The sequence below is a fragment of the Fulvia fulva genome, chromosome 6 (genome assembly GCF_020509005.1).
Source record: "Fulvia fulva chromosome 6, complete sequence".
Lineage (NCBI taxonomy): Eukaryota > Fungi > Ascomycota > Dothideomycetes > Mycosphaerellales > Mycosphaerellaceae > Fulvia > Fulvia fulva.
This window is the reverse complement of record NC_063017.1, coordinates 567,624-585,622: the sequence shown is the minus strand read 5'-3', so window position 1 is coordinate 585,622 and position 17,999 is coordinate 567,624. Positions and strand designations below refer to the sequence as shown.

The following is a 17,999-nucleotide window of genomic DNA, read 5'->3' as shown; positions in this document are numbered from 1 at the left end:
GAGCGGGATTGACGTCGTTCGTTCCAGGGGTTGCGTTATTGGGAGAAGTTTTCTTCGAGGTCGGTGAGGATTGCGGAGAAGGGGGTGATGCCGATGCCGCCTCCTACGATGATGCTGTAGTCGTAGTCGTAGAAGCGTTGGGCTGGTGCGCCGTAGGGTCCGTCGATGCCGACTTTGATGTCTTCGTCGACTGGCATCTTGTCTTTGAGCGCTTCGGTCCAGTCGCCTTCCATCTTGATGTGGACTTGTAACTCGTCGCCGCGGCACGATGAGATTGTGAATGGATGCCATTGCCAGAGGGAGATCTTTGGGACTTGCAGCAGGAGGTACTGGCCAGCGCTGTACTTCCAGTCCTTGCCGCGAGGCTCTTTGACCGTGATGACTACAGCATCGCCGCCTTCCAGTACCTTCATCCGCGCTGGTACACTCATGAAGCCCTTTGCGACCCGCCCAACTCGCTCGAATATTACAAGGAGGACTGGGAAGGCTAGCCAGTAGCCCATCATGGGTGTTTGCAGAAGCGCTGCGGTCCCGTGAGCGCAAAGCAGGCTGAACATCGGGAACATGAGGAGATGACCAAGCTGGAAAATCTCATAGGAATAGTTTCGGACGTAGGGCATGCTCAGCAGACTGATAGTCCAGAACAAGCCCAAAGCTGTAACACCAGTCCAGCCTGGCAGACTTCGCACGTACCACACATATGGTCTGTATCCTTCCGCATTGACTGCACTTGCACCGAGGTAGGAGGCGACATCGTCTCCCTGCCCACGCCTCGAGCCGTACAGCATAGATCCAGTCAAATGGCCAATCGCGTGGAGCGTTGCGAACGTCAGGCCAGTAATGCTCATAATGATGTGAAGCTTCTGGCTATGATCCCAATTGATGAATCGACTGAGCGCGTAGAATCTTCTGAGAAACGTCGAAAGCGGCCGACTCATCGACAACACCATGAAGAACAGCGTCGGATACAGCACGCCAGCGCACGCCTTCGCCACAATGACTCCCCACCCGAGCGCTGCTCGTGCGGCAGGGTTCTTGATGTATATGACCATCTGCCAGAGGCCAATGCCGAGGAGACAGGCGACCACAAAGGCCACGAACAGAATGTTCGGCGCGTGGACTGCGCAATATGCTCTCATTCGTCTCCGAAAAGGTAGCCGTTGCTCTTCGGCCCTGTCCTCCTTGTCGTTCTCCTGCGAGTCTGCTTGTTTCTGGCTGGGCACCTCCCATCGTTTCACGTGTTCGACAAACTCTTTCCGTTCCAGCTGCGCGCCGCACTCGGGCATGATGCGGCAGAGGAAGGCGTGTAGCCCGTCTCCTTTGCTGTGACCTGCATTCTTCTCCAGATCTCGTCGATGGGGGTGTAGGATGTGGTGTTTCTGCAGCTTCGGTGCTAGCTCTTCGTGCACTTCGTGTAGCGTCGCTTCCAGCTCTTCAAACGTAATCTTGCCATCTTTGTCCTTGTCGAGGTCATCGAAGAAGTCGTTGATTTCCTTTTCGCTGAGGAGCGTGAAGTCCTTCGAGATTACTGGGTAGAGACCTTCCATCGCATACATACGAGAGATGGTGACTTAGCCCTGCAAACGGAACATTGCGTACCGCCGTCCTATATACTCCCTTACATGCTCAGCACTCCTCTTGCCATTGCAGCCAAGCTTCTGCTGCCTCTGGGCGCTGCACGTCAGGATCGCGACGATGTGATACTCTTGGCTCTCCCACGTGCTATACGACCAGTGGCAAGCAGTGTGTTGGCATGTAAAGTGCGGTAGTGAGGTGGATAAGGTTGAGACACAGAGAAGAGTGACGATCGGGCGTGGCTGCCGTGAATGACGCTGGCCAAGACAAACAGCCAAGATGACCAGAAAGTTGTAAACCACGTGTAAACGAACCTCTCTGCCAGCCCAGCGGTACAGGGTTGCGCGTCCACTCTTGTGATGCCAAGAGCGACTCTCCGTTACAGATGTACAGCAACGAGAGGCATTGATGATGTCTCGGACAGTATGTCGTTGCGTATTACACCTCTGCCAAAGAAGCAACTCACTTCCAGCTCGCTCACAGATCAAAGCCAATTCTCGAACCACTTCTTGTCAAACCATCTCATGCTCTCGGATGCCCTTAGCATGGCATAGACCTTGGTGCTGTCCATACAGGCCTCCTCCGCCCAAGGACCTCTGCATGGCGAGCCTGCAGGGCCTCTGAAGGTGTTGAAGTGTCGACAGTGATGCCAGGGAACATGGTGTATGCGACAGCATGCTGAACACCCTGCGAAGGTCGCAGTAAAGATTGCATGCTTCTGGTATCTAGGAGTGTACGTATCTAGGAGTGTACCGGGCGACAACCAGCGGAATCGACGAGGGTGCTTAAATCGGCTGACCTCAATTTCCAGCTGCACGGCCTTCTCTACGATATCAAAGCACCAGCAAATACAGTGAATGCCGCCAAGTAGCCACACCCGTCAGTCCATTCTAGGTCATAGCATTGGCTGGGAGCCGGTCGATGTACTCCCTGACAGGGCCTCCAAGCCTAGAATGTTGCCAAGAGACATAGGCAAGACTCAAGGCAATAGAATGCATGAGCAACACTTCTCTCGTCTTCCTTTTCCTCTTTCCGAAGCTACAAGTCACCACATACCAGGCCGAAAAGAATTGAGGTCGATCGATTAACGAGTAGATTGATAAGCCCGGCCTGAAGCGCTTAGGTCGGCAGCGCTCGAGACTGGACCTGCTGCATGCACAATGGGTGGTTTAGCAGCTCAGTCCTGCTGGGAGCACGAAGCGTACGCTAGTTGATACTATGCAGTGGGCTTGAGGACGCTCATGAATCTCTTCCATCTATCAATACGATCGCGGCAAAGCCAACACCCGCTCCGCTATGTAATTACAGATCATCTCCCGCGACACAGGCGCCAGACGGGGCAGCATGGCTTCGCGGAAGTACCGTTCGACATGGTACTCTTTGGCATATCCCATGCCTCCATGCACCATGACAGCTCGCTCGCAAGCCTCGAAAGCAGCCTCGGCGCACAGATACTTGGCCGCGTTGGCATATTCGCCGGTGGCGTAACCCTGGTCGTACCTGTACGGTGCATGTTAGCGGGAAGGTCCTTCTGATCGAGATGGTGTACTCACAGTTTGCAGCCTTGGTACAGTAAGAGCCTCGCGGCTTCAAGCTTCATCCACGAGTCTGCCAGTGGGTGCTGGATGCCCTGGTTCTTGCCAATTGGTCGACCAAACACATGCCGTTCTCGGGCATAGTTGCTTGCTCTTCGTAGTCCGGCAAATCCTAGTCCCATTGCTTCGCCACCCAAAAGAAGACGTTCAGCATTCATGCCGTGCATGATCATCTTGAATCCAGTCCCTTCTTCTCCAATCAAGTCTTCTTTTGGAACTTTCCAGCCGTCGAACATGAGCATGTTACTATCGACTGCGGCTCTGCCTAACTTCTTGATCTCCGTTACCTCTACAGCCGAGCGATCGAGATCTGTGTAGAATAGTGAAAGGCCTTGGGTAGGTTTCTGAACCTCAGCTAATGGTGTGGTGCGTACCAGTATTAGGATCTTCTCAGCTGTCTGCGCCGTCGATGTCCAGATCTTTGATCCGTTTAGCGTGTAGGAGTCTCCGCTCGAGTCACGGACGGCCATGGACTTCAACTTCAGCGTATCCAGACCTGTGTCGGGCTCTGTCACGCCAAAACAAGCCCGCTCTGTTCCAGCGATGAGAGGAACCAGCCAACGCTCTTTCTGCTCCTCCGTGCCGAACTTCACCACAGGCTCAAGCCCAAAGATATTCATATGCACCGAGCTAGCAGCTGTGAGCCCGCCACCGGACTCGGATAGAGTCTGCATCATGATCGTTGCCTCAGAGATGCCCAGCTCAGCGCCGCCATACTGAGATGGCATACATATGCCCAGCCATCCATCCTTGGCCAGAGCAGAGTGAAGTTCCAGGGAGAACTTGCCACGGTCGTCGAGATCTTTCCAGTACTCGTCTGGAAACTTTTGACAGATTTTGGCGATAGCCTCTCGCACTGTTCGTTGGGACTCAGTAAGATCCGGGTCGTTCATCTGCAGAAACTCGGTCGCTTGGCCATGAGCACTCCTTATACCGATGGACCGGGGCGACTTGCGTGGCAAGGAATTCAACGGCCGTGCGCGAGCGGCAGATCGAAGCGGGCATCGCATGAGAAGATGTGGCATTGACATCTTTGCAGGCGTCTCTATTCAGGCGACGCGCGGCGGTGACTGGTCGGTTCGCTCATATAGTAGTGCGAGAGACTGAGATGGAACCGCAGTGCAAGTGTGGAGTACAGCATGCCGAAAGGCGGAGCTCATGTCGTGCATGACGACCTTTATTCCCGCAACGTGTCGGACTCAGTCCTTATTTCCGTCGACCGAGCCTGCAAAAGTAGATGTACGCCACATCCTACTCAGAGCATCGGATATGCGGGCTGATTCATTCGCAGCACACCCTGGAGACACTATTAGCCGGTTGCCCCTGTGGTGGAGTGGTAACGATTCACCTCCTGGTATACTGTTGCTATCAAGTGACCCGTTGCCGCAAACATTCTCTGCGAAACCAAAGCTCTTTCATGTCCTGCCCACGGAGACTGCATCTCGGGACGTATCCAGGCATCCGCGCGGACAGCCTCTGCCACTGGATGGAAGAGTATGGTATGGTCGAGCGAGACCATCAAATTCACGCCTTCATCAATGGGTTGCAGCTGCGAAGGCTTGAGCGAGGAAGGTAGTACTTCCGGGTCGCGTACCCAGTGGATGCCGTGTACGCGGGTCGCCATGGGAAGGAGGTAGTTGTCACTCATGTAGGCTATCGCCGCAAGCTGTGCCATGGGATCGTCGAGCATGAGCGGCCGGCGAACCTTTACCCATTGAGATATTGTGATGTCCTGAGGACTGTTTTGGGGATCGGACGACACCTCAAGATCGCTGCAGATGTACGGACACTCTGCCGCACCTCCGCCGTCCTTGACGGGGCCCATGACTTTTCTGCTTGTCGCCTGATGCATGGCGAGAGAGTCCCGCGCGTCCTGGTGTGGCCGAATCTGGAACCTAACGACAGCCGTAAAGATGCATTGACCTTTTTGGGATGCCCGTACAGCTCGCAGAGGCAGTGAGGCATCTGCTTCAAGCTCGTCGACCTTATAATGAATTGGAGTTCTTGGCGCTCCTCCTTGCACGAAAGTACTGCGTAGGCTCGCAATGGAGCAATCGCCCCGCACAGTAGCCCGAGCAGCCATTATACAGTGCGCAACCATCGTGCCTCCGTAGATACCCTGCGCTCCGAGCGGTAGCCACGGATCACAGGCGTTCGTGCAGATGTTTGAACCGAGAGCGCGAAGCTTGAGAAGCTCCTCCATATTCAGCGCCTCGATTTGACCAGAGCCCTCCATGCTTGTTGTAATGATGGCCACACATATTGGTGACAAGCATCCATGAGGAGATGATCGCTATTGCTGACGCATTGCCTATTACCGATTGGCAACGTCAAAGTGTCATAAGGCATCTTCGACATCCGATCTGTGCTGGACACCAACCCGAACAGTGGCGCGGAGTACTAACCATGCCTTTCGATACTCAGCTGACCCGGAAACTTGGCATTCGAGGCAAGTGGCACCGCGTCGGCGACGTATAATGGTACATCAGCTGACGACCACATGTTTCAGTGCCCGTGATACAAGGTGGTATGCAATGGGTTGGCTATGTGGAACTCGCTAGTGCGGTGAGCAATGCAGGTGGTCTGGGCATTGTATGTCTCGAGGGTTTTCAACCACGGATGTGCGCTCTCAGGCTGACATGTGAGACCTCAGCTGACATCGCTGACCCAACCAACACCAGAAGATCTGAGGAAAGAGATTCGGCGATGCCGTGAAATGACGAAGAATCCGTTCGGGGTGAACCTCACAGCTCTCCCGACAATTAATCCGCCACCATACGAGGAGTATGCCAAGGTCATCATTGAGGAGGGAGTCAAAATTGTCGAGACTGCTGGACTAGTCGAGCCGTACGTGGCCATGTTCAAGAAAGCCGGCTGTATCGTCCTGCACAAATGTACCAGCATTCGCCACGCACTATCAGCAGAGCGAAGAATGGGCGTCGACTTTCTGTCGATTGATGGCTTCGAATGTGCCGGCCACGTGGGCGAGACTGACATTCCAAATATGGTGCTGCTTTCAAGAGCTCGTCAACAGCTTCGAACGCCGTTTATAGGATCCGGAGGTTTCGCTGATGGACGCGGTCTTCTCGCGGCATTGGCGCTGGGGGCTTCCGGTATCAATATGGGCACCCGCTTCATGTGTACCCAGGAAGCTCCCGTCCATATGAACATCAAGCAAGCAATCGTCAACGCGACTGAAAATGATACGCAATTGGTCTTGCGACGCTGGAAGAACACCAGCAGGTACTTCCGAAATAAGGTATCCGAAGCGGCGTATGAGATCGAAAAAACCAGTCCGACAGGCGAGTTCAAAGAGGTGCAGCAGTATGTGAGTGGGCAGCGAGGAAGGCAGGTGTTCATTAATGGAGACCCCGATCACGGCGTACGTATCCCTGATGACCTCGTTGCGATAAGCTGAGGATCGATTGGGCTTGCCATTGACTGACATGTGCTGTAGGTCTGGACCGCCGGTATCTGCATTGGCATGATCCAAGATGTGCCGACGTGTGAAGATCTCCTCAGACGGATAGAAGCCGAGGCCCAGGGTGCATTGTCTGCCAATGTCTCACAGTACAAGGAGTCGGCGAAGATGTAGGAGCTATGGCGGTACTGAATACCGCGTGGAAAGTTCGTCGCGTGTTGACGCAGATGAGACTATTTTCGGCAAGGACTATTGCTGTGATGTCATATACATTGTTGGACGTACCTGCTTTCGACTTGCCGCAGAATAACAGGGTCCATCATTGCTCAATCTATTCTTCAAGTACAGCAACTTGCAAGGTCTTCAGGTTCGCCAAACGTTCTCGCTGGCAGACTCTGAACTCCATTGACCCTTGCGCCCGACTCAGCATGCTAATGTAGCGATCAAAGTCACTTTTGCCAAGCATCAGCTGTGGCTCATCAGTGATGGCCTGTTTCGTTGCGACATGGTTGTTCTTGTAAACCACCAGCATAGTACCTATCACAACCTTGGGGAGATTGTTAGCCTTCTTGAATGGATTGAAAATGACATGCATTATACATACTGCCATGGCGTACACCCGACTATGCGCAGCGGCCCAAACTCGAATCTGTCCAGGGGAAATGCGCAAGACAGCAAAGAAGGCTGTCATTCCTTCGTGGGCTGCCCGGATAGCACCATGAGGATCGCTGTGAACGCCTGCTTTGTCATTCTTCTCGATGTACAGAAGCATGAGAGCATGAAAGTACGTAGTCGTGACTGTGACCATCTGGTAGAGCACACGCGGGGCCAGGTTGTCGAATCGAGTTGAAGCTGTCTGACAGAAAGGCTCCTCAAATTCCCCGTAGAGGTCCTGATAACGGGAAATAAGATGGCTTCGGTGGCTCGCATCGGCGACCAAGGGCTCTCGGCAGGACTGAGGACTACATATGGTCTCCTGAATGAGTGCTGAGCATTGCCACATGGCACGCACATAAGCGACATCGCGAGGCGTCTCCAGTGCGGAACCCGTGAAGGCCTGGACGTCGAGATGAGAGACATTGAAGAACGTAGTTGACGGAGGCCGTCGTAGTCGGAGCGATAGCTGGGCATCCTGCAGCATGGCTGCCTGCCAAAGTCGAAGGCGGATCTGAATATTCTCCACATCCATGTCCAAGCCGAGCTCTTTGGGGCAGCGGTTGAGCTTCAAACCATATATCTGTCGTTGCACGATGCCAGAAATTGTCCAGGCATCGGCAGTCCGGTTGCTGGCGATCATGAAATGGCATATCAAGATCATTGTCTGAATGGTGAGCAAAGAGCATCGGTTGAGGTAGTTCGATATGCAAAGTGTCTGGTGGCAGCAGCTCAGGTAGAAAGCAGCCGTACTCAGCTGCACCTCGTTACCCTTCTGAAGGCTTGTATCCTGCATGGCGTTGGCGTATACCGCGAACTGTAATGCAATTTGGGCAGGGTCGTGCCTGTGTTTGTCGTTATCAGAAAGCTGCCAGAAGCGTTCGACATCGGCAATGAATGCATGTTTCGACATGATGGGGTACAGTGGGTCGACTGTCTCAAAGTACCGCTCGATGAGACGATCTGCATCTGGTTTGCTCGGCAAGCTAGTGACAACCTCGACGAGCCCTCCCATGTCGGTCCAATAGTTCTCTGCTATCAGTCAGCACTGGTCGCATACGAGTCTCGTGATAACGCACGGAAAGGATGCTCGACGCTTGTGGTGCCAAAGAGATTCAGCAGGGCATGACGCTCATTTTGTGCGCAGGATGGTGGCGAGGGAATCATCAATGGGGCAAAGGTCTCCACGTCGTTGGTGAAGAGCGGCGTCATGTTCAGAATCTGGTCAATCTCGTCGTTCGTGCTTCCGTTTACGAAGCTCTGCCCAAAGTCCATGTCCCCATTGTCATTGTCGTCGGCCATGGCGATGATGGGAGGCGATGTGGTGGTAATGTGTGCAGATTCCGCAGCGTTTGTGTCCGGACTGACTTCGTCTTGTACAGACAGTCTACTAGCTGGGGCGTGATTGATCTTCTGCCGTTTGCGTGACCCTGAGCCATCCTGCTGATGGGAGGAAGAAGCAGCAATGACATTCGCAATAGGTGTATACTGGCATTGTGTCTGTCGCCGTATACTTTGCGTTATGATGAGTGGTCAGTGAATAGCACATGATAGCGGTGGAAATAATCAGGATACACAATCGTACCAAGTGAAACACGATGGGCGTGCACGATCACACTTCGACTTGCGCTCAACGCATTCTAGGCAGTTGAGCGTCGGCTTGTTACGTTTCGTGGCCCGGGCTGATCGACCAGATGCAGTTGTGCCGTCTTGCTTGGGTGTATGCAGATGACATCGCTGGTCAGTCGAGGCAGTCGAAGTAGCTCTGCGATGATGGTGACCATTCGTGAGCACGAGAATATCCTCTCCCACAGCACCATGTGCCTGTGGACATTCGCAACTACGCTCGAAGGTCCTGAAGGTGCTGGGTGAGGACATTGAGAATGTAGCAAAGCTTTCGGCAATAAAAATAGAAGCGTCTGGATGTCATGGGCCACTTCCGACAACGATGCTGTAGTAATCATCCCCTCCTCCCCCCTCCTTTGCTCGTCTTCGTTCCGACTAGCCGCAAGGTTCAGCCAAGTACAGCCTCTTTGCGGAGTAACAAAGGATCTGAGGGGAAAGCCAACATCGTTTCGTGCTTTATGCCGAGCACCAAGTATTGCAACATCTTCGGGGCCACGACGAGATTGCCATTGAAGAGGCTTGTGAAGTCAGGTGTGGTGCTCGTAACACATTACACAAAGTATGTGAGCGAGCAGTGACGCTCGAATCACCTGCATTCTCGGCAAGCACAAGCTCCGGAATAACGTCGGCCCGGTACCCGCCAATCAACACCCCTCGCACGTAAACAGTCCAGATTTCCACATGCAGCCGCTATCGTCCTCTCTGGCCTCCTACACCATGTCCATCAGTCAATCTCCACTCACCAGCAGCCATGGAATTGTTGAAGACTCTACAGGCTCTCGTCAATCGCCTTCAACATGGCCACCGGCGGAAGAGCAAGCTGCGGATGGGCAGGTCATGTACCCTTTCCGAAACTTTTGGAGCCCGGACGGCAACATTGGTGAAGTGCTTTTCGCACTTCCAACGAGAGAACGAGCAGACGCGCTTATCTCGTCATTTTTCGAGCACATAGATCCTCTATATCCTATTATCTCAGAGAACATGTTCCGGAACCGCTTCGAGGAGTTTTGGGCGCTTCCCGCGAATGAAAGGTAGGCTCTTTCCCCCCTGGCATGCATGCGAAGCTAGGACGCTCATGGCGACACAGAAGCAATTTCAACACGACTTGGGTTGCGCTGCAATTTATTGTCTTCGCCTCGGGCCACCTATACCTACACGATCCGACGGCAGCAGACTTCACATCCATCTCTGAGACGTACCTGTCGTGCTGCTATCGAGCTCTGGTCCTAGGCTCGTTCCTGAGTGAATGGTCTTTGGGAACCATCCAAGTTTTAATTCTCATCTGCAACTACTTCGTGACTAACAACCGGACAGCGGACTGCTGGACGTTCTCCGGCATTTTACAGAAAGTCGCCTATGGCTTGGAGTTGCACCTCCCTCCAGCTGCATACACGTCAATCTCGGAGAAGCACCTTCGGTGTGCACTGTGGCAGGCTTTCATGTTCCAGGATGTTTCGCTGTCGTACTTTCTTGAGCTGGTCCCTGCATCTTGCCACCACACCATTGACGTCAGTCAGTTACAGGTTGGCGAAGACGGCGACAACAATCTAGACAGTAGGTTGAGAGAGATGCTATCATCGGAGCGAGGCGACATCGACATCGCGTTCATCGGCAGCAAGACAGACATCGCATATCAGCGCGCCATTTGGAAATTCTCGAAATTCATGCAGAAGAACATCTGTCTCCCGTCGGCCCTGGGGAAGCCCATTGCTAAAGATATCGCCCATAAGGCCGGCCTCATCTCGGACTTACAACGTATCTACGACAATATTGATCCGCCATTCAACAATCCTGACCTTCCCCGTCAGCATGGACGAGTATGGAGACAGATGATCATGATTGCAAGCAACTACAACTTTGCATTGAGCATGCTGTATCTCGCTCACAACCCGGCGGCTGAGGTGAACCCAGATTGGCGTGGCGCGTTACGATCCTCAAACAAGGTCATGTCGGCATTCTTCAGCTTGGTCAACCATGATCGTCAATATTTGACACTCTGGACGCCGATACACACGCGTGCATATGCACAGACGGTATGAAATACTCAGTAGTGCATCCCAATAGTCAGACTGACCCGCTGTTCTAGCTGATGATCTGCAAAGCCCTCTCGACTGCCAAGGAGCAAACAGATGGAAACGAAGATCCATGGCTACAATTGGCCGTGGGACACTATGAGCGCTATGTGGATCTCCTGACCCATGCCCACGGCTCTTGGGCGTTTGAGCTGAAGAAGCGGGAGTATCTCAATGTCCTCGCTGGATATCGAGATCTTCTATCGCCGGCGGCTTGAGTATGGTATCCATATCTCTCTCTTGAGCTGTACTCAGGCAGGATTGCCCTCATCAATATGCTGCACAGCAAGCACAACAAGATCCAGGGTGATGTTGTTGTCATCGTGAGGACAGACTGGACAATCATGTGCTTTCGATCCCCGCACTTTGAATCCGCGAGTGGCTGACCCGAGGGAATAAAGCGGCTCGACGCACGTTCGCAGATCTTCCTTCGCCGAACTCTCGCGTCGGCTGTCTATCTCGCACAAAGGCATCGAACAAATGAACGCTCTGGCGAAACATGATGGCCTTTGTTCTAAACAACAGCTTAAGGCGACTTCATCGAGTCGGACGTGCCTTCTCTAGTGCCAGCGTTGAGCGACTGCGCATCCTCGAAGTTGGCCCACGAGATGGCCTGCAAAATGTGAAAGCCCAGATCCCGACCGATGTCAAGATCGAACTAATCCAGCGGCTTGCTGTCGCGGGGCTTCGAAACATCGAAGCAACGTCGTTTGTTCCGCCCAAATGGATCCCTCAGCTGGCTGACAACCGGAAGGTGATGGATGTTGTGGGACCGTGGGCGCAGAAACGGGACGTGGAGCTACCAGTTTTGGTACCGAATATGCGTGGCTTGGACAATGCCATAGAGGCAGGGGCTTCGAGTATAGAGGTGTTTGCATCGGCGACGGAAGGCTTCAGCAAAGCGAACCAGAATACCTCTGTCGAGCAGGCCCTAGACATCGCAGCTTCCGTAGCCCGCAAGGCGCTGTCGAGCGGACTGGCAGTTCGAGGAGTTACATCCTGCCTTTTCGCTGATCCCTACACTGGCGCTACCAAGCCGGAGCAAGTGCTGTACGTCGTCGAGCGGATGTTGGCAATGGGTTGCTATGAGATCGGGCTAGGAGACACTCTTGGTGTAGGAACAGCCTCACAGACCCGGGCATTGCTGGAGGTCCTGCTTGAGAGAGTCGATCCCAGCAAGCTGGCTGGCCATTTCCACGATACATATGGTCAGGCTTTGGCCAATGTAGTCGCCGCGTATGACTTGGGGATACGATCATTTGACGCCAGTGTAGCCGGGCTAGGCGGGTGCCCTTATGCAAAGGGCGCCCAGGGAAATTTGGCCACCGAAGATCTCGTGTACATGCTCGAAAGCTCTGGTATCAAGACCGGAATTGATCTCGTCGAGTTATCAAAAGCAGGAGACTGGATCGCGAGTCGCGTTGGCGTGCCCAACCGCAGCCGCGCTGGAGCCGCTCTGATGGCAAGATCTGTTGACAAGACCACCAAGTCTGTGCCCACCAGGACCGAGGAGATGAGCGGCAGATCGAAGGTCGTGGAGGTAGCGGAAAGTGATGCCTCTGACACAGTGTGGAAGGCTGAAGTATCAACTGGCGATGTTCTCGTCTACAGATGCGGAACCGCAGCCAAGATCGTGCTCAACAGACCCCAGAAGAGCAACTCGATGACTGGCAACATGCTGGAGTCCCTTACGAAATTGTTCAAAGACTTTTCTCAAGATCCCAGCATTTTCCACATCATTCTTACTGCAAAGGGCCGATATTTCTGTACCGGGATGGACTTTGGTCCCAGTACTGATAGAACATCTACTGAAGGCGGCTACTATTCACTCGTCAAGGGGCTCTTCACCGCGATAGAAGAATGCAAGAAAACGACGATAGCACTGGTGGATGGACCGGCCTTTGGGGGAGGTGTTGGTCTTACATTCGCGTGCGATGTCCGTCTTGTATCTCGAAGCGCGAAATGGAGTCTCACTGAAGTGAGATTGGGGCTTCAGCCAGCGATCATATCGCGCTTCATGGCTAGGGAGTGGGGATTCGCATTCTTCAGAGAAGCCTGCCTCAGTGGTAGAGGGGTCTCACCTGACGAACTTTTTCGCATTGGCGCGGTTCACTCGGTATCAGATGACACAGCAGCTCTGGACGTTGCCGCAGACAAGTATCTAAGCCAACTTGGCCGCTGTGCACCAGGAGCTGCGGCCAAATGCAAGGATCTGATTCAACTAGCCTGGTCGGATGCGGGAGGACTGCAGCAGGAGGCTCTCATCGAGGAGCGTTTCGGGACGATGATGAAGCCGGGATCGGAGGGAGAATATGGGATAGCTCAACTGCTCAAGAAGGAGCCTGCGGACTGGGCCAAGTTCGCATTATCTCAAGAGACCTGAAGTCAGTGCTGCGATTGCGTTCTGTAGGTGCTTGAACTGAGAGCCTAGATTGGAGCGCATGTGCTCCATGACTTGGCATTGTTGTACACTGGCGGCTTTGGACAGAAGAGGCGGCCGTCCATGCATTTCCATACAGGAGTCGGATCAGCTCTGAGCTGCAGCCTGCTGCAAGAGCAACAGTGTAGCGCAGCACTCGCCCTAGACGTGGAAGCGATATACTGCACCTCACCTCGAGCGCATCAACAGTATTGAATGTGCAAGACCTATTCTGCAGCGCTCGCTTTTACGGTCTTCGTTTAAGAGCACGACAGCCGCCTCTTTTGTCCGTGGCCGAGCACATGATCGTCGGGAATAGCTCGGTATTTGTGCATTGAGCGGATCAATGTTTATATAAGCTTAAGCTTGAGCCGATGCATGTCGGTACCTAGGTATCGTGCTACGAACTTCACCTCGACACTTCCCAGTGATTACGTTTTTGAAACGCGGACACGACGATTGACATCTTGAGGACTGGAGCTGAATCTTCGAGATGACCATCAGAAACGTCTTGTTGAGAGTCTCGCAAAGCCGGAGAGAACCGCGTCCACTCTGGTCGATCGTAGCACCAATTGGGGGCGTCCAGGAAAATAACCACCAGCCTGCCTTCAAAAGACACTTCACTGGAAAGCAAGCTGAAGGGCAGGAAAGAGGTGCCTTAGCTGGCGTCAAGATCCTCGACCTGTCACGAGTTCTAGCAGTTCGTTGAAGCCCTGCTCGAGGAAGCTTCGGCTGTCAGACTGAAGTTTACAGGCGCCATATTGTACCCAAATTCTTGCCGACTACGGCGCAGATGTGATCAAGATTGAGGATCCTGAACGTGGCGTAGGCTGCTTCAAGTACCAAACATTGCTACGTTCGTTGACACACACAGGATGACACACGGTACTGGCAGGTCAGCGGTGAGAGCAGCGCATGGAACGACGATGCTGGGCCGATCTCCAACTACTTCTCCGCCGTCAACCGCAACAAGAGGTCTCTGACCCTGAATTTGAAGAATACAAAGGCAAGGGACATCTTCTTGAGACTCGTGGAGCAGGCGGATGTGGTGTGAGTTCCAGGCTGTGGTACCTCTCTGCTATAGCAATGCCTGACCAATTTACCAGTGTCGAGAACCTTCGTCCAGGCGCATTAGACCGACTGAATCTGGGCTACGATGTACTAAGCGAGACCAACCCTGGGATCATCCTCGCGAGTACTTCAGGTCCGAGACTGCACTCACCCCATTGTCAGTATATGAGCTAATACCAATTGTTTGACCAGGATATGGATCTAGCGGACCGTACGCACAGAGAGCTGGTTACGACATGATCGCTGGAGCTGAAGCCGGACTTCTACACTTGACTGGAGAGCGTGGTGGAAAGCCTGTTCGGCCAGGACTTGGCCTTACGGATATGTGTACAGGTCTATACATGCAGTAAGTACAGCCCTGACCAGAAACTCTTACGTCTGAGAGATAGCGGCACAATTTCTGATCTTTGCTTTTAGTGGAGCGATTACTGCTGCTCTGTACGCCCGTACTCGCACAGGCGTCGGTCAAAAGATCGATGGATCGCTTTTCGAGACTCAAGTTGCGCTGTTAACTAACGTTGGTCTGTCCTGGCTGAATCTAGGAATTGAGGCCGAGCGCTGGGGCACGCAACACCCCTCTGTCGTACCTTACGATGCATTCCAGACAAAAGACCTCTATTTCGTCTGCGGAGCTACGAACGATAAACAATTCGCGAAGCTCGTTGAAACATTAGGCCGTCTAGAACTGAGCACTGATGAGCGGTTTAACACAAACCCACACCGCGTTAGCAATCGCGAGGCACTATTCAGTATCCTCAACGAGCTCTTCCGCGCAAAGACAACAGCAGAATGGGAGCAGCAATTTGAGGGGAGCGGGCTGCCCTATGCCCCGATCAATACGATGGAGCGTGTGTTCGAGCACCCCCAGATCGTTGCTAGACAGATGGTTGAGGAACTTCCGTTCGACGCTGCCGCAACAGGGGCGATCAAAGTGATCGGTAAGAGTGTGCGAGTCGCCTGCCTTTGTATCCGTGATTGTTGACCATCGACTAGGACCAGCAATCAAGTTCAGCAAGACGCCCGCCAGCATTCGAACTCGACCTCCTCTGCATGGCGAGCACACGACCGAAATTCTCGATGAGCTTGGTATTGATGAAGCAGCAGTGGCCGCACTGAAGAAGGATGGAGCGTTCTAGAATTTGCATCGCTTTCAGTCTGACCAAATTGCAAACATTCTCCTCCCTACAGACATGCCATGGTTGCGTAGCTAATGCCTCGTGTCGAGGACGAGTAGATCCTGCCGTTTTGGTTTGGGGTCACGAGGAAACCCACCTCCAGGCATGGAGACTTATTCCCGTTCCAGCTGGATATGACCGGTGGTACCCGACCTACGGACACTACCGACACAGTCAGCGGGCCTGCTTCCCCTCTTCACTCCAGCATATTGCGACTCCAAGCGCTGCTTCACAGTGCAGCAGTATAATTCGCGTACCCAACCATGGCACCGTCAAGCATGAACTTGGACCCCAAAAGCTATACCAAGCTGTACCTGAATGGGTCCTATGTCTCGCCACAGTCCGGCCAATCTTACAGTCTGAAGAATCCGAAAGACGGCAGTGCAGTAACGGATGCCATTCCCGTTGCAGGGCAGGAGGACATTGATGCAGCGGTAAAGTTCGCTGAGGCAGCCTTCCAGGGTCCATGGAAGGCATTCTCTGCGGCTCAGCGCACAGAGTGCTTCACTAGACTTGCACAACTCATCGACACGCATCTGGTCGACATCCTTACTCTTGACTCGTATACCAGTGGCAACCCAACCAGTATCATCCCCACGCGCGAGAAGACCTATATCAAGAATACCATAGCTTACTATGCCGGATGGACTGACAAGCAAGCCGGAGACTACTTGCCCGCCGATGATGGTATGTCGTTTCCAATGCAGTGCACTTTGCTGGTCGGATTTATGGCTGACTGCTGGAACTCATGCAGGCTTTGCCAAGATCGTCACCCATGAGCCTTTGGGCGTCTGTGCGGCTATCAACCCTTTCAACGCCCCCGTTGCCACCATGTTCCTTAAGGTCGCCCCGGCTCTGGCTACTGGCAACGTAGTAGTAAGTGGTGCACACGATGGATGGCAGCTTTGCATTTTGTTAATCTAGGCACTAGATTGTCAAACCGTCCGAGAAGACACCCTTGGGCACGCTGGCCGTTGCCCCGTTGTTTGAACAGGCAGGCTTTCCACCTGGCGTTCTGCAGGTTGTCACTGGTGCCGGTGATGTGGGTGCACTTCTGTCATCCCATATGCGCATCCGCAAGATCTCTTTTACGGGGAGCGTTGGCACTGGCAAAGCTATCCAGATTGCAGCCGCAAAGAGCAATCTGAAGCGTGTTACACTAGAGCTCGGAGGCAAGAGCCCTGCAGTTGTGTTTGCAGACGCCAATCTCGATAATGCACTGACGTGGACTGTCAACGCAATCCTCGCTCGATCAGGCCAGGTCTGTATGGCAGCGACTCGCGTGTACGTACAGGATTCGGTGGCGGAAGAATTCATCAAGCGTTATATGGAAAAGATGACGGAGGCTGCCAGCTTTCTTGGTGATCCCCAGGATACGAGCACCAAAATGGGTCCATTGGTTGACCAGGGACAGTTTGAAAAGGTCATGGCCATTCTTGAAAAGGGTAGCAGCGAGGCTGAGCTGGTCGTCGGCGGGAAACGACATGGCTCATCCGGATGCTATGTTCAACCTACGGTCTTCCTCAATCCTCGGGCTGATGCTTCCATTTACAAAGAGGAGATCTTTGGTCCCGTCTCGATAGTCAAGACTTTCAAAACGGAAGATGAAGTCGTGAGCCTGGCAAATGACACAGAGTATGGTCTTGTGGCCGGGCTTTTCACCAAAGACGTAACTCGTGCGTTGCGGGTTGCACATCGACTTGAGGCCGGTGTCATAGGCGTCAACTGTGTCAGTCTGGTAAGAACAACACCGCGACATGAGTTTTCAAGCAAGCAAACGGATCTGACCACTGTACAGAACAACATGCAGGTTCCCTTTGGAGGCTCGAAGCAATCCGGGAATGGTAGGGAAATGGGTGAATATGCACTCAGAGCGTACACCGAACCCAAAACGATTCTGATAAAGTGAGTGCACTGTCGGTAAGACTGTAGGACTGACGCTAACTGTGGTAACAGCGTGAATGCTTGATAGCTTCTGTAGCACCCTGATGTCAGCTAGTTGGGAGCTCGGCGGAGGTCGTGGAGAGACCGGTGTGGGTCGCTATGGGCAGTCGTGCTGTCAATCGCTCATACAGGTCAAAAAGCACAAGGGTTCTGGCGATCGGCGGATTTTCATGGCCTTCTTATACAGCCACACAGTTGGAGAACATTGTACTACTCGACTTCTGCCATCTCCAGTGAGTGACCAAAAGGTGATCAAGGCAGAAGTACCGAAGTTGAATGCTCGCTTGCAGTTTGGCATGGTATCGACTGCAGTCGCGACTGCAGTCGAGGCCTCTGCTGTCATTTTCAGTCTTGTCGAAGCCGTGCACGGGCAGAAAGCATGAGCATATAAACCTTCGCCGGGTTCTGAAGCGTGATCGTGCCATTCCAAATGCCTCATATCACAAC

The 17,999-nt window shown here is 53.3% G+C and overlaps 9 protein-coding genes across 9 annotated transcripts; 5 read left to right on the top strand and 4 right to left on the bottom strand.

Annotated features, from left to right (window-relative positions):
• Window positions 1-35: 35 nt before the first annotated feature.
• Window positions 36-1,556, bottom strand: CLAFUR5_06771 (Dual oxidase 1; the record flags this gene model as incomplete). Its single annotated transcript, XM_047905919.1, has 1 exon — window positions 36-1,556. The coding sequence occupies one exon, from the start codon at window positions 1,554-1,556 to the stop codon at window positions 36-38; it is 1,521 nt and encodes a 506-aa protein (XP_047763173.1).
• Window positions 1,557-2,834: 1,278 nt separating this feature from the next.
• On the bottom strand, window positions 2,835-4,201 carry CLAFUR5_06770 (Acyl-CoA dehydrogenase fadE12; the record flags this gene model as incomplete). The annotated part of the gene is made up of 2 exons (XM_047905918.1): window positions 2,835-3,075; window positions 3,129-4,201. The coding sequence occupies 2 exons, from the start codon at window positions 4,199-4,201 to the stop codon at window positions 2,835-2,837; spliced, it is 1,314 nt and encodes a 437-aa protein (XP_047763760.1).
• A 224-nt stretch (window positions 4,202-4,425) lies between these two features.
• CLAFUR5_06769 (Peroxisomal acyl-coenzyme A thioester hydrolase 1) lies at window positions 4,426-5,406 on the bottom strand (the record flags this gene model as incomplete). Its single annotated transcript, XM_047905917.1, has 2 exons — window positions 4,426-4,467; window positions 4,519-5,406. The coding sequence occupies 2 exons, from the start codon at window positions 5,404-5,406 to the stop codon at window positions 4,426-4,428; spliced, it is 930 nt and encodes a 309-aa protein (XP_047763185.1).
• A 170-nt stretch (window positions 5,407-5,576) lies between these two features.
• CLAFUR5_06768 (NADH:quinone reductase) lies at window positions 5,577-6,765 on the top strand (the record flags this gene model as incomplete). Its single annotated transcript, XM_047905916.1, has 4 exons — window positions 5,577-5,619; window positions 5,680-5,762; window positions 5,824-6,552; window positions 6,628-6,765. 4 exons carry the CDS (start codon window positions 5,577-5,579, stop codon window positions 6,763-6,765), a joined length of 993 nt encoding a protein of 330 aa, XP_047763186.1.
• Window positions 6,766-6,922: 157 nt separating this feature from the next.
• Window positions 6,923-8,547, bottom strand: CLAFUR5_06767 (uncharacterized protein; the record flags this gene model as incomplete). The annotated part of the gene is made up of 3 exons (XM_047905915.1): window positions 6,923-7,138; window positions 7,196-8,277; window positions 8,325-8,547. 3 exons carry the CDS (start codon window positions 8,545-8,547, stop codon window positions 6,923-6,925), a joined length of 1,521 nt encoding a protein of 506 aa, XP_047763193.1.
• Window positions 8,548-9,588: 1,041 nt separating this feature from the next.
• Window positions 9,589-11,161, top strand: CLAFUR5_06766 (uncharacterized protein; the record flags this gene model as incomplete). The annotated part of the gene is made up of 3 exons (XM_047905914.1): window positions 9,589-9,902; window positions 9,959-10,904; window positions 10,958-11,161. 3 exons carry the CDS (start codon window positions 9,589-9,591, stop codon window positions 11,159-11,161), a joined length of 1,464 nt encoding a protein of 487 aa, XP_047763194.1.
• A 281-nt stretch (window positions 11,162-11,442) lies between these two features.
• Window positions 11,443-13,326, top strand: CLAFUR5_06765 (Hydroxymethylglutaryl-CoA lyase, mitochondrial; the record flags this gene model as incomplete). Its single annotated transcript, XM_047905913.1, has 1 exon — window positions 11,443-13,326. One exon carries the CDS (start codon window positions 11,443-11,445, stop codon window positions 13,324-13,326), a length of 1,884 nt encoding a protein of 627 aa, XP_047763191.1.
• Window positions 13,327-13,855: 529 nt separating this feature from the next.
• Window positions 13,856-15,569, top strand: CLAFUR5_06764 (Succinate--hydroxymethylglutarate CoA-transferase; the record flags this gene model as incomplete). The annotated part of the gene is made up of 7 exons (XM_047905912.1): window positions 13,856-14,062; window positions 14,116-14,187; window positions 14,237-14,412; window positions 14,469-14,566; window positions 14,626-14,779; window positions 14,851-15,371; window positions 15,427-15,569. The coding sequence occupies 7 exons, from the start codon at window positions 13,856-13,858 to the stop codon at window positions 15,567-15,569; spliced, it is 1,371 nt and encodes a 456-aa protein (XP_047763192.1).
• Window positions 15,570-15,871: 302 nt separating this feature from the next.
• Window positions 15,872-17,577, top strand: CLAFUR5_06763 (Retinal dehydrogenase 1; the record flags this gene model as incomplete). The annotated part of the gene is made up of 5 exons (XM_047905911.1): window positions 15,872-16,295; window positions 16,363-16,484; window positions 16,540-17,346; window positions 17,407-17,513; window positions 17,565-17,577. The coding sequence occupies 5 exons, from the start codon at window positions 15,872-15,874 to the stop codon at window positions 17,575-17,577; spliced, it is 1,473 nt and encodes a 490-aa protein (XP_047763189.1).
• Window positions 17,578-17,999: the final 422 nt, after the last annotated feature.